General features: G+C 33.3%; 2 protein-coding genes across 2 annotated transcripts; both read left to right on the top strand.

Moving 5' to 3' along the window:
- The first annotated feature begins 366 nt into the window (after nucleotides 1-366).
- Nucleotides 367-2,606, top strand: LOC143917762 (uncharacterized). Its single transcript, XM_077439343.1, has 4 exons — nucleotides 367-422; nucleotides 1,773-1,780; nucleotides 1,864-1,914; nucleotides 1,998-2,606. The coding sequence occupies exons 1-4, from the start codon at nucleotides 367-369 to the stop codon at nucleotides 2,372-2,374; spliced, it is 492 nt and encodes a 163-aa protein (XP_077295469.1). The 3' UTR covers nucleotides 2,375-2,606.
- Nucleotides 2,607-10,181: 7,575 nt separating this feature from the next.
- Nucleotides 10,182-13,806, top strand: LOC143917944 (phenoloxidase 2-like). Its single transcript, XM_077439577.1, has 13 exons — nucleotides 10,182-10,363; nucleotides 10,437-10,629; nucleotides 10,711-10,813; nucleotides 10,884-11,004; nucleotides 11,093-11,298; nucleotides 11,651-11,764; nucleotides 11,846-11,984; nucleotides 12,058-12,222; nucleotides 12,293-12,421; nucleotides 12,652-12,833; nucleotides 12,915-13,057; nucleotides 13,131-13,357; nucleotides 13,433-13,806. The coding sequence occupies exons 1-13, from the start codon at nucleotides 10,256-10,258 to the stop codon at nucleotides 13,670-13,672; spliced, it is 2,070 nt and encodes a 689-aa protein (XP_077295703.1). The 5' UTR covers nucleotides 10,182-10,255; the 3' UTR covers nucleotides 13,673-13,806.
- The last annotated feature ends 97 nt before the right edge of the window (nucleotides 13,807-13,903 follow it).

Raw genomic sequence — 13,903 nt, 5'->3', positions numbered from 1 at the left:
CCAAATTACAGGCCCAAACTCTAATATGCTTCGGACAAGCGAAGAATAAAACAAAACAATTTTACTTGCCAAGATCCACAGTTGAGTCAGTTCACGATAACTGATAGTTCCGAAGAGATCAATAGGGAACAGAGACTTCGAAAAGGAAATAACATGGCACTTATCTAATTTTGCACAGAAAAATGGCGTACGTGGCATATCAACCCTAATTTGTTTTCGTATCGATATTAAACCACTTGTAAAGATAAGATACGACTTCGTTTATAAAAGGAGCGATTTATCGATTCGTCAGCCATTTAATCAGGTGTGCGATTCGTAAGAGCTATTAAAATTTCTATACCAAGTTTCTGTGGTAAAATCAGTGGGATGGCGACTTCACAATCTAATAACACGAATATTTCAGCCGAAGAAGCGGGTCCAAGGTCTGTTTTTAATGTTATTTTATATAATCAAATCTATACGAGATTAAAAAATATTAGTTAGTATTAATTTCAACTTTATTTCTCAGATTTATTTCCAATTATACCAAACGCACATATGTACATATGAACGTTCATTTTATTTTTGTAATATTGAGAATCAGAATCCAAATTCAGGTTAGAAACCCTAGTGTGTACTAGGGTTTCTGATTTCCCGGACTTTTTCAATTCCCGGGACACAGGACGGAGCCCGGTATCGTTCCCGGGATTCCCGGGATCCCGGGACACATAAAAAAATTTTTTTTTTTAATTCAATATATTTTTTATTAATAAAAAAAATATTTATTTATGTACAAATATAAAAAAAAGTAAACAATACATAATATATCTATTAACTGGAAAAAATGTAATTATAAAAGTAAATTTATTTAAAGTAGCTTCTTAAGAATACTAAAATATTTAAATGAGAATCCGAAAGCCTATTTTTAGATTTGGTATAAAAATTTCCAGCAATGGAAAAAACTCTTTCATTTTCGGTCGAAGTTGGCTTTATTGTTAAAAGGGACGAAAACATTTTTTTTTAATTATCGGTTTTTTATCCTGTCACCATGTATATTTTAATTTCTTTTTTAAAATCGAGATTATTTTTATTTACGTTATTTTGTATATTTGTCTTTGATAACTCCTTATTTAATTCTTCATTCATCGTCAAACGCACAATTGTTTCATCTTCATCCGAATCTAAAAGAGTATCTTCCATTGTGGAATCGTCAATACAAGAAGGATATACTCGCTTCATAATAGTTTGACCGTAGGATATACATATGTACATACATTCGCTTTTATTACAACATTTGAAGAATGTTTTGTTCGGTATAATATTAGAATTATTTAAAATTTGTGTTAAAAAAATCAGTTTTAGGCTTCTTCTTTCTTCGATTTTAGTTTTCAATTCTGGGAATAATTCATCGGTAAAATCCTTCGATATTGAGATTTTCCAAAAATATAATTAATAAAAAACGATTTTGGCCAAACGCACAGAACCATATGCTCATAAAACTTCCACGTTCGGGAAATGCGCTGTACTTACTGCTAAACAATGAAACATTGAGAATATTTTAGTATTCTTTGTGTACTTGATTTATTATTTCCCTACGTGCAGACGTGAAAATGTTGTATATTTTCAAGATTTTTTAAATCCAATTCCCGGGATTCGAGATAAGAATTCCGGGACACGGGACAACAAAAATTCCGCGAATTCCCGGGAATGTCTTTCCCGTGTCGACCCGGGTCAGAAACCCTAGTGTGTACTGATGTATACAATTTCATCAGTGAAATTTTTAACTGGAACAGGTGGAAATGTTTAAATAAATTAATGATAAAACTGTGTATTTATTGTATGACGTGACTTTTTTTTTAAATTCAATTTTTTATTTTATTATAGACGATCAAGTACTAACGAATTTGCAGGAAAGGCTGTTACAAACAAAATCAAGTATAACACGAAAATTAATTTTAAATATAAGAAATTATGAATAGATTGTCACGCTTTTATTATAATATAACATTAACTTCCAGAAGCACCAGCTAGGCACATTCAAGAAGGTCGCAATTATGAGTGCTACATTGCCATGTTGTTTATTATGAGGGCCGTTTTTAACAAATTCCGATTCAAAATCGGCGTCGAGATAGAAGAAGCAAGAAAATTCGACGACCTTGTCTTTTTGCGAGAAGAAGGAAAAAAGCAAACCAGTCGCTGTTTGCAGGCAAAACATAATTCTACTGGCAATAAGAAGATCGACTCAATGAGTTTACTCACGGGTGACGATAGCGATTTTAGTATCGTAAAATACTTTTTCGCTTACAAAGATATGGTAGGAGATGATTTCTTTAGGGGAATTAACACAGGAAGACCTCGTCGTATACACCAACATCCCGTTGGATATGGAAAGTAGTATAGGTGCCAAAATGATTTTGACCGACCAGTTCAAGATATATTACAAGATATATTCAAACCAACCGGATCAAGCTGAATTAAAAGAAATTATTAAACAAGATATATTACAGGAACAGAAAAGAAAATATGGCGATGATGACTTCCACAAAGAAGACATTGACCGATACGTGGAAGACATATTGGAGTATTTTCACTCTGAAGTGTTCAATTGGACGGGAGATGAAGTAGACAGGAAAAAGAAGAAAGGAAAAGAAATAAAATACAGGACATTCGAAAATAGTCACCAATTATTAGAATGGAAGGCAGTGAAATTCAACGTCGAAAATCCTGTGAAATCATTCATGGGCAGGGACAAGGAAATTGAAGCTTTAAGAAATCAGATTCGGATGGGGAAAATAGTGAACGAGCACACGAACGTGATTTGTGGACTTCCAGGAATGGGAAAGTCTGAACTGGTTCGTGGATATATTCAGAAACACGGAAGCCAGCATGAAAATAAAATTGTTTGGATCGACGCTAGATCTAGTGAATCCATGGAGGACTCTTTTCGCAGATTGGCCAAGACATTAAACAAAACTACAATTAAATCAGACGGACATCAGAAGACATCGCCAAAATAGTTGTGGAAGTCTATCAAGAGTTCTATCCGACAAAGTGCCTCTTCGTTTTCGACGAAGCTTGCAATAGGGAGAGTATTGATCCATTTATGCCCAAGGAGAGTGATTTTGGCAATGATCTCCCATTTATTATAATTACTTCATTGAAGTCGGATTGGGAATTTAAATTTAAAACGAACCTCATGGTATTGACCCCTGAAAACGCAATGAGACTAGTGGAAAATCAAATCAGCATTAAACAAAAACTGGATACACATCACGTGAAACGACTTGTTCAAATATTGGAATTTTTCCCGTTAGTGATTCAACAAGTAGCCGTCTACATGGAGAAAAAGTTTCAAGAAAATACCGAGTATACAATTTCCCAATGTATTGACAAGTTTTACGAAAGTTAGGCGGGTATATTAAAAACGGTATTACCGGAAAAAATAAGTTCTTACAAGAAAACTACATTTACAAATTTCAGAAATATTCTTGAAACTATTTCGGAATATAAAAATATTGGTGAAAAGGCCATAGAGATTATCAATGTGATTTCTTTCATCGCTACGAAAGATATTCAAACGAGCTGGTTGCAAAGCTTTTTTGGGAACCAATTGGAAGAAGAATTGGAGATTTTAAAAGAGTTTTCGATCATTAAGATTGACTCTGGAAATATAACTATTCACAGTTTGGTGCAGATAGTGACCAGGCTGATGATGAAGGAGAAAAATTTGGAAGAAATCTTCGTCGAAAAAACGTTTCGTTTTTTCAAACACGTTCATCCAAAAGAAAATTCTATGAGTGAATTTTGTAGGAAACGCGAATTAACTTTTCATTTGGAGGCTTTTATATCGTGTGTTGACGAAATTTATGCATCTGGTTCTAATGATAACACATGTTCTATATTGAAGAATTATTATGTATTTTGGGAGACTCCTATTTCGACACACAGTGCCATAAAAAAGCAAAGAAAGTTTATGAGAGATTGGAATCAATTATGAGGCATAAATATGGCAAAGACGATGTGAATACGGTCACAGCTCGGATGAATTTGGCTAGCGTAGAACTCAATTTAGGAAACTACGCTATCGCAAAATCTCATCACGCCGAAGTTTTTACAGCGAGAAAGAAAATTTACGGCGAAGATCATGTGGAAACGCTCTCAGCTCGGATGAATTTGGCTACCGCAGAACTCAAACTAGGAAATTACGCTATCGCAAAATCTCATTACGCCGAAATTTTTGTAGCGTTCAAGAAAATTTACGGCGAAGATCATGTGGAAACGCTCACAGCTCGGATGAATTTGGCTACCACAGAACGCAATTTAGGTAATTACGCTATCGCAAAATCTCATTACACCAAAGTTTTTGCCGCGTTCAAGAAAATTTACGGCGAAGATCATGTGGAAACGTTAACAGCTCGGATGAATTTGGGTAATGTAGAACTTAATTTAGGAAATTATTCTATCGCAAAATCACATTACGCCGATGTTTATGCCGCGAGAAAGAAAATTTACGGCGAAGATCATGTGGAAACGCTCTCAGCTCGGATGAATTTGGGTAATGTAGAACTTAATTTAGGAAATTATTCTATCGCAAAATCTCATTACGCCGATGTTTATACGGGGAAAAAGAAAATTTACGGCGAAGATCATGTAGAAACGTTCACAGCTCGGATGAATTTGGCTAATGTAGAAAGCTATTTGGGAAATTATGCTATCGCAAAATCTCATTTATCCGAAGTTTTTGCCGCGTTCAAGAAAATTTTCGGCGAAGATCATGTGGAAACGCTCTCAGCTCGGATGAATTTGGCTTGCGTAGAAGACAAATTAGGAAATTATGCTATCGCAAAATCTCATTACGCCGAAGTTTTTGCCGCGTTCAAGAAATTTTTCGGCGAAGATCATGTGGAAACGCTCTCAGCTCAGATGAATTTGGCTATTGTAGAACGCACTTTAGGAAATTACGCTATCGCAAAAGATCATTACGCTGAAGTTTTTGCAGCGAGAAAGAAAATTTACGGCGAAGATCATGTGAAAACGCTATTAGCTCGGATGAATTTGGCTACCGCAGAAAGAGATTTGGGAAATTACGCTATCGCAAAATCTCATTACGCCGAAGGTTTTGCCGCGTTCAAGAAAATTTACGGCAAAGATCATGTGGAAACGCTCACAGCTCGGATGAATTTGGCTAGCGTAGAACTCAAATTAGGAAATTGCGCTATCGCAAAATCACATTACGCCGAAGGTTTTGCCACGTTCAAGAAAATTTACGGCAAAGATCATGTGAAAACGCTCACAGCTCGGATGAATTTGGCTAACGTAGAAAGCTATTTGGGAAATTACGCTATCGCAAAATCTCATTACGCCGAAGGTTTTGCCGCGTTCAAGAAAATTTACGGCAAAGATCATGTGGAAACGCTCTCAGCTCGGATGAATTTGGCTAACGTAGAACTCAATTTAGGAAATTACGCTATTGCAAAATCTCATTTAGCCGAAGTTTTTGCAGCGAGAAAGAAAATTTACGGCGAAGATCATGTGGAAACGCTCTCGGCTCGGATGAATTTGGCTGGCGTAGAAGTCAAATTAGGAAATTATGCTATCGCAAAATCTCATTACGCCGAAGTTTTTGCCGCGTTCAAGAAATTTTACGGCGAAGATCATATGGAAACGCTCACAGCTCGGATGAATTTGGCTAACGTAGAAAGCGATTTGGGAAATTACGCTATCGCAAAATCTCATTTAGCCGAAGTTTTTGCCGCGTTCAAGAAAATTCACGGCGAAGATAATGTGGAAACGGCAACAGTTAGTTTTAATTTGGGAGTTTTGGAACATCGATTAAGAAATCATACGACAGCCAAAATGCATTACAAAAAGGCTTTGAAAGTTTATGTGTTATTTTATGGTGAACAACATGAAAAGACAGTGATGATTTATAAACTATTACATGATTTATAACGATACACGCCGTCGTATATCTCTAATATATAATTTCGAAAGGGACTTTGTATTTGGTAATTGAAAAAAAAATCAAAATTTCTACGACGACGATTCGAATGTATGAATATTATTTTTTTTTTCGATTCAAATATTCACTATAAGATTCGCCATGTTTAAGCTGTTACTATTACAAATACTGAGCGAAGCCAGGTAAAAGAACTAGTGTACTATAATGTACGAGTAGACATTGTATTACGTACATATTGATATTAAAATAAATTACAACATGTACGTAATAACTATTTGTCCAAATTAAGTTTGTTGAATTATATATATTTATAATTCAAAAATTTAATTATAAGCCAATGAAATTTATATTTTATTTTTACACCGTATTATTGTTTCAATGTAACTAATTGTGAATTTACTTTTGTATAACTTATGTACATATATAATATATAGATACATACACATCTTATTATATTCCATACCCAGACATATTACAATTTATTTAATGAATCATTTATTTGTATAATATGTATGTGTCGGCAAACGAAATGATCGTTAACTAATGTGGAGAAATTCCAATCAGAAAATAAATTAATATATGCACATTTCAATGAATTGAAAACTTCGATTACATTCAATTTCATGACAAAGGAGATGTAAAAGTAAAAAAAAGGACACTTTCAGGTGTCCTTTGTAGGCTTTTGTTGTCATGGAGGCTTCTGTATTTCCCAAATGTTTCATTTTTTTTGTTTATTTATTTTATTTAACTGTAGCTAAATTGCTAATTACTTCATTAATGAAATTGGAACTCTGTTAAGTTTTCATGCCTCAGAGATCTCGTCGTGTCTCTCCCAAGGATTTATGAATAATACTAGAATTTTTAATTTCATCTGATTCTCAACGACTCCTGTTGAAAATATGTTTCTTCTTTGTGTTTAATTTTAAGTAATGTTATCTATGTACATGTGTTGTTATGTATATCCAAAATCAATATGAACTAATCTTTATTTTGAAATATTTTGTTATCAAATTCTTATCTTATTTATGCATAAACAATTTTTTATTATATCATTAATCATTCAACCAATTTTATTCGTTTATGAATTTCAGTTTAGGTATTTGTTATCAATTGAAATGTATCACGAAATGTGACAAAAGTCACACATACGGTTTTTGGATTTTGTTGAAAATTTAAATAGAAAAAAAGAATTTAAAATGTTATGTATTATCAGTTATGTTTGTTTTACAAAGACCAACAATGTACATACATTTGTATATATTATATAATGCAGTGTGACAATTGTATCATAGATTAGAAATTTGTTTGCTTCTTACAAAAGTTCTCATGATCAACTAGAAGCTTGATTTTTTATCATAAATTTACCAATTAATTTAAAATCTACCCTGTCATCAGTAATATTATATTTACTATTATTGATGAAAATAATTCTTAAAAGCGTTTCATTAAATTGTTCTATATCTCTGTATCTCGATTAAAATGGTTTTATTAAATTGATCCCATTTGGATTGTTATTCCTATATGTATATTTTGCATATGTAAATAAATATATACATCAACAGGAATGGTCCTGATTTTTATTCCTGAGGTAAAGCATATTTATTATAAATTCAAATTATGTGAATGTGTACATATATTATTTAAATTCACCATTCACGATATTTTGGAAGAAATTGATGTAAGATGATTTACAATTTTTAATAAATTTTATATGCCAGATTTCTGTACATGTTTAAAGTTTTTTCTTTGTATATATGTACATGCATAAAACCTTATTTATAAGGTTTAACGCATGGTAATTTATTATCATTCATTAAACCTTATATGTAATTTAAAAAATATATGTTTTTAAAACTTCATTTTCAATATTATTTTCTTATCCAATAAAATATGCCCATATTTGTATTTATGTATGTATGTATGTAAAGTAGGATCCATCAAGAATACGTTTTTTAATAAAATATTTACCTTATTTATCGTAGTATTCATTTTCACAGTATTACTTATCTTTTCTTTGATTTACATTATTACTATGCCGGTGTCACACACGAACTCCATTACTTTAATAGCGTAGCAATCACATTATTAAATTCATGGTAGTTGTGTAATTTTTTTTAAGATCACGCCACACTACTTGGTCCGCTTTGAATTTCGCACCACTAAATAAAAACTACCCTTAATTTGAATTATATACATATAAACAAATATATATATATATATATATATATATATATATATATATATATATATATATATATATATATATATATATATATATACATATGTACCGACTACCTATCTAAATGCGATGATAATAATAATGTCATCAAAAAGTTATTGTCCGAAAAAGACGAGGAGGAGAGATAGAAGCCAAATGACAAAGTTAAATTGTGTAATTACTCCAACATCTCGCGAATAATTTGATCAATGGTATGAGAAAGATATTTTCTATGCAACTGTGTGCGTATTTTTTTTAAATCAACCGTTAAATAAGCACGCTGGACTCTTTTCGTGGGTGTAAAAGAGAGGCGATTTTATAGATGTTTGGCGGCTCCTAGCTCCTATAAAAAATAACTAATCAAAAAAATAAAACCACAGATGCATGCCAATGGTGGATATCCATAGCATATTAAAAAATAATTTATCTAGTGCCATAATTGAGGAAGGGAGAAGTGTAATACGTTTGTATAGACAAGGCGCTGGTGTGCAGCCCTCTTAAGAAAGGAGAATAAAAAAAATAAAGGTGAGTTTTCAATTCTTGTCGTGTTTTAATAATAATAATTTGAAGTAGGAAAAATGTTTACTTATGTGCATTCGTTTTAATCAAAAGTGGTTTGTCGCTTCCCGTTACCCTTCCGGTAATTCACGATATGAAGTTAACCGCAATATATAACCACAAGCATTCTTACAATGGCTTTTTAATAATAAATAAGTTTAGACTATCTATTACTGTTCTAGAATACATAGCAAAATATTGTTGCAATTTTGTGGTTTTACAAAAGAGATGCTAGATATTTTTGATTGATCAGAAAAATTGAAATAGTTGGAGGTGTACATATGTATGTACATACATATATGTAGATATAATAAATTAATTTATAGGGATACTTCACAACAGAATAAGAAGGACCATCAACAGAACATTTATCGATGCGTTTTTAGTTCGAAGCTAATAATTAATAATGTGATTTACATTTTAAGAATAGTGAATTAAAACTTTTGGCACTCTTTCATTTAAAATAAAGTAAAAAAATATATTATTGTAGGAATTGATGTATAATTACTTAATGTAATAGTAGAGTGAAATAGTTGTTGCACGTTATTGTTAGTTATTAACAGTTGGTACCCCAGAGACCGATCGACTGCGGTTGAACTGTGATTGGTCGGGAGTGTGAGCGAGTGTGTGCATCATGCTTGGTGCGATGGAGCGTATAAAATGATTTGGCTGTATAAAAATTAGAAGAATAAAAGACTTGCTGTAAAGCCGCCTATTGTTATTATGAAAAGTATGTTATTCTTTTCATAATACTAGAACCCTTGTTTGGCTCGATATCAGGGGCGTAATTTGGAGGGGAGCTGCCACCCCCCTAGATTTGAACGGGACTATCCACGTTATTTAATGTATTATTGTGAATTTGAATTTCAACCAACAAAAATAGAATATTAATAAATCTTTAGAACACTCAGGTATTAACACGATTTTTCCCAGAAAAAAAATGTTAACTTCCAAATATATTTTGTTTTGTTGTTTGTCTTGCTTTGAAAGATATTTTTAACACTCGTTTATCCTTTAAAAATATTTTACTATTAGTTTTATTGATAAAAATATATAAATAAAAAAATTATTAAAAGAACTATGTAGTTTCAATTCATATACACTCATTTTTTTTAATATAATACATCCCCCCCCCCCCCCTAGAAAGTCATTTCTTACTGGTCAAATTTTTTTCCTCCTGGGAAAAACTGATATGATGCCTCTGCTCGATATAATAATGCTTTTTCATACATTACTATGTATGTATGTGGTACTAATTCATATCGATTGACTCTAAATGTTGTAATTTCTAATTTATGGCAATCTATTCTAGTTCTTTTTCAATACATAATCTTATTTATACCTAGTTATAAACTCCTTATCTTTTTAATGGAACCGCAATTAAGTGCGTTTGTGGTTTTGCACCCAACGCTCCTACAATAGTTACATTACCTATTTAAACTATGCGGTGAGAAAAATTAAGTTGACATCCCATCAAGCAAGCTCCCAGTGAACTCGTGAAAAAAGCAGTCATCGGTGATTCATTTTGAACTTTCAACATGAACACTAATAGAAATCTTCAACTTCTTTTTGATCGGCCATCTGAACCTGTCTTCACGACAAAAGGAAACGAAAACGTCGTATTCGATGTCCCAGCACATTATCTGGTAATACTCCATACCTTTTTCACCGATTACTTATTCATATGTATGTACTTACTAATACTTATACACTTTTTAGACGGACCGTTATCAAACATTTGGACAGTCTTTGTCTAATCGATATGGTGAAAATGCATCTGAACACATACCCGTCAAATCCGTGCAATCTGTAAACTTGGGAGAAATCGAACAACTCTCCAGGTATGATGCATTTTCAATTTTCGTCCCAAAACACAGGAGGTTGGCCTGCGCTCTGGTCGATATTTTCTTGGGTTAGAATTTTATTATTTATTGATTTGAGTGTACGAACTTAACTATGAACTATCTATATTTGATTTAATTTATTTTCTTAGGTTGTACTGACACCGACAACTTAATATCAACGTCTTTGTACTGCAAGGATCGAGTTAATCCAGCAATGTACAACTACGCTCTTAGCATAGCTATGTTGCACAGGTAAGCTATTTTTTTATCATTTAAAACATATTTATTTAATTTCAAATTATTAATACATTTAAAAATGCAGACCTGATACCAGAAACGTTCCAGTGCCAACATTGATTCAAACATTCCCCGATCGTTTTATTAATTCGGCCGTTTTCAGTCAAGCAAGAGAAGAAGCACAATTAGTATCACCAGAGTTGAGAGTAAAATATGATTTATATCTAAAAATCGTGTCGTAAATGTTAATTTATGTCTTAAAATTATATTTTTATAATAATGTCTTATTTTCAGAGTCCTATTGTGATCCCCCGGGATTTCACAGCAAGCGATTTGGATGAAGAACATCGTGTAGCTTACTGGCGCGAAGATATTGGCAATAATCTCCATCATTGGCATTGGCATTTGGTTTATCCATTCGAATCGAACACTAGAGCAATCGTAGCCAAGGATCGTCGCGGAGAGCTATTCTACTATATGCACGAACAAATTCTCGCAAGGTACTGTTAGGGCGAAAACACATAGAGATGAACGGCACGGCACGTGGTCTTGGCTTTGAGTCAAGAAAAGGTGTTTCCAGTTGTTGATTCGTACGGTTCAAATATGAGATTAGCCGTTATCAAGCACAGTCAACCTTATATCAATACAATATATCACCGAAAACACTCCAGGAGTGATTTTTGGGACTGTGCGCCATGAATATATGCTAGGGATGCTGCATTTTTTTCGCATGTTTAAAAGTATCTAAAAAACCCCGTGCCACGTGCCTCTCTGTGTCACTTCACCCTTAAGCGCCTTCTTGCTAAGGCGACTACCCACTTGGTTTCGTACTCATCAAAAATTTTCTTTCAGATACAACTTTGAACGTCTTGCAAACCAGTTAGCGCGGGTCAAGCAGTATAACAACTTCCGTGAACCAGTTAAAGAGGGCTACTTTCCTAAATTGCAAACTATTTTAGCTTCCAGGTACCTGCATTTCAATATCAAAATTGTGCTAGGTATATTTTTGAAACAAATTTAACGACGGAAATTCGATTTTGTTTCCAGAGGATGGACACCAAGACAAGAGAATATGATGATTCAAGACTTGGACCGACCCGTGGATGAAATACGCATGACAGTGTCCGATTTCGAAATTTACATTAGAAGAATATACGATGCTATACATTCTGGCATGGTTATGGATGTAAGCAATGTTACACAATATTACATTAATAAATTTGGTGTAGCAAAATATAATTGAATAAATATTGTTTCAGAGAAACGGAGGAACAATTGTACTGGATGAAATCAGGGGAATTGATGTACTTGGTGATCTAATCGAAGCTTCAATGTTGAGTGTCAATCCAGATTATTACGGCAATGTACATAACTTCGGTCATTTGTTTTTGGGATACATTCATGATCCCGAAGGTAAATATTTGGTAAGTTAACTAACATTTCTTGTGGAAATTGAATTAATTGTGCTTTTTTCATTTTGTTACTATGTTACAGGAACGACCTGGTATAATGGCGGATCCTGCTACTGATTTGCGCGATCCTATATTCTTCCGTTGGCATGCATTCATCGATGAGATGTTCCAAGACTACAAAGCAACAATTCCACGGTACACCAGAGGGCTTGTAAGTTTTCTTTCTGTTGAAGAATACTTCTACACACTTGAAATTTTCTGATCTTTGCTAATACCTTGTCCACATTGATGCTTGTCAAGTCTATCGGATCTCCTCTCCATACTTCTATTTATTTTCTATATTATAAGTGTCAGAGAAGTAACAAAATTCTTTGAAGACAAATATGTATGTAGTTGATAAGCGTCTTTTCTATTTTTTTCTAACAATACAATACTTTTCAGTTGAACAATCCAGACATAAGACTCACCGATGTCGTTGTAAATACAGAAGGTGGTTCTCCAAACGTATTCGACACATTCTGGATGCAGAGCGATTTAGATCTATCAAGAGGACTTGATTTTGTAGAACGTGGAGGTATTTTCGTGAGACATACCCACTTGAACCACTCACCATTTACATATAAGTAATTTACTTTAACTGTGTTCTCATTCAATGTATATATTTTAAATAAATTATTATTCTAATATATCTTAATACACTTCAGCATAACAGTAAACAATACCGGACCTGCAAAAATGGGAACTGTGAGGATATACCTATCACCCAAATTCGATGAAAGGGGATTGCCATGGCAGTTCCGAGAGCACCGACTGATGTTTATTGAGATGGACAAATTTTTCACTCAACGTAATAACATCTTAGTCTAGTTAGCATTCAAAGACACGTTTATGAAATCTAATCAACGTTATTTTTATTACAGTTCAACCAGGAAACAATAATATAGTGAGGCGTTCAGATGAATCTTCCGTGACTATTCCATACGAACGTACCTTCAGAAATTTGGAAACTGGTCGAGATGCTACTGATGCAGATTCGTTCAACTTCTGCGGCTGTGGCCATCCACAGCATCTTTTGGTTCCACGTGGAACCCCGAGTGGAATGGCATGTCAACTTTTCGTTATGGTGTCCAACTACGAACTTGATAAGGTACGTTTTGTTCTCTATATTAGTAAAAATGGACAAAACTTAGTCATGCTGTTAAAATTTCTTTTTTTTTATCAGGTGGAACAATCTCTGGAAGGCTCGTGCGCCGATGCTGCAAGTTACTGTGGAATCAAGGATAAACTTTATCCTGATAGAAGATCCATGGGTTATCCGTTCGATAGATTCCCCCCGGATAATGTTGGTACATTGGAAGACTTCATGACTCCCAATATGATCGCCAAAGACGTAACGATTCGTTTCAGCGACAGAACTGTATTGAACCCTAGAAATACAACAAATGTACCTCCACAAACATAATGGACACTTATTCGCTTAGTTTTACATACATACATATATGTTAGAAATGTACAGATATTCTGAGAATGTTTATATTATATTAGTTTATATTTGTATTTTTATTATAATAAATTAGTTTATACTTACTATATTTGAAATCTATTATTTTATTAATTTTAATACAGATACATTGACCTCCACAAGCTAAACATATACATATGTACTTACATACATACATAAGATAAACTGATA

The sequence above is a fragment of the Arctopsyche grandis genome, chromosome 10 (genome assembly GCF_051622035.1).
Source record: "Arctopsyche grandis isolate Sample6627 chromosome 10, ASM5162203v2, whole genome shotgun sequence".
In the NCBI taxonomy this organism is placed as follows: domain Eukaryota; kingdom Metazoa; phylum Arthropoda; class Insecta; order Trichoptera; family Hydropsychidae; genus Arctopsyche; species Arctopsyche grandis.
The sequence above is the reverse complement of the archived record's forward strand: the minus strand, read 5'-3'. Positions and strand labels throughout refer to the sequence as shown.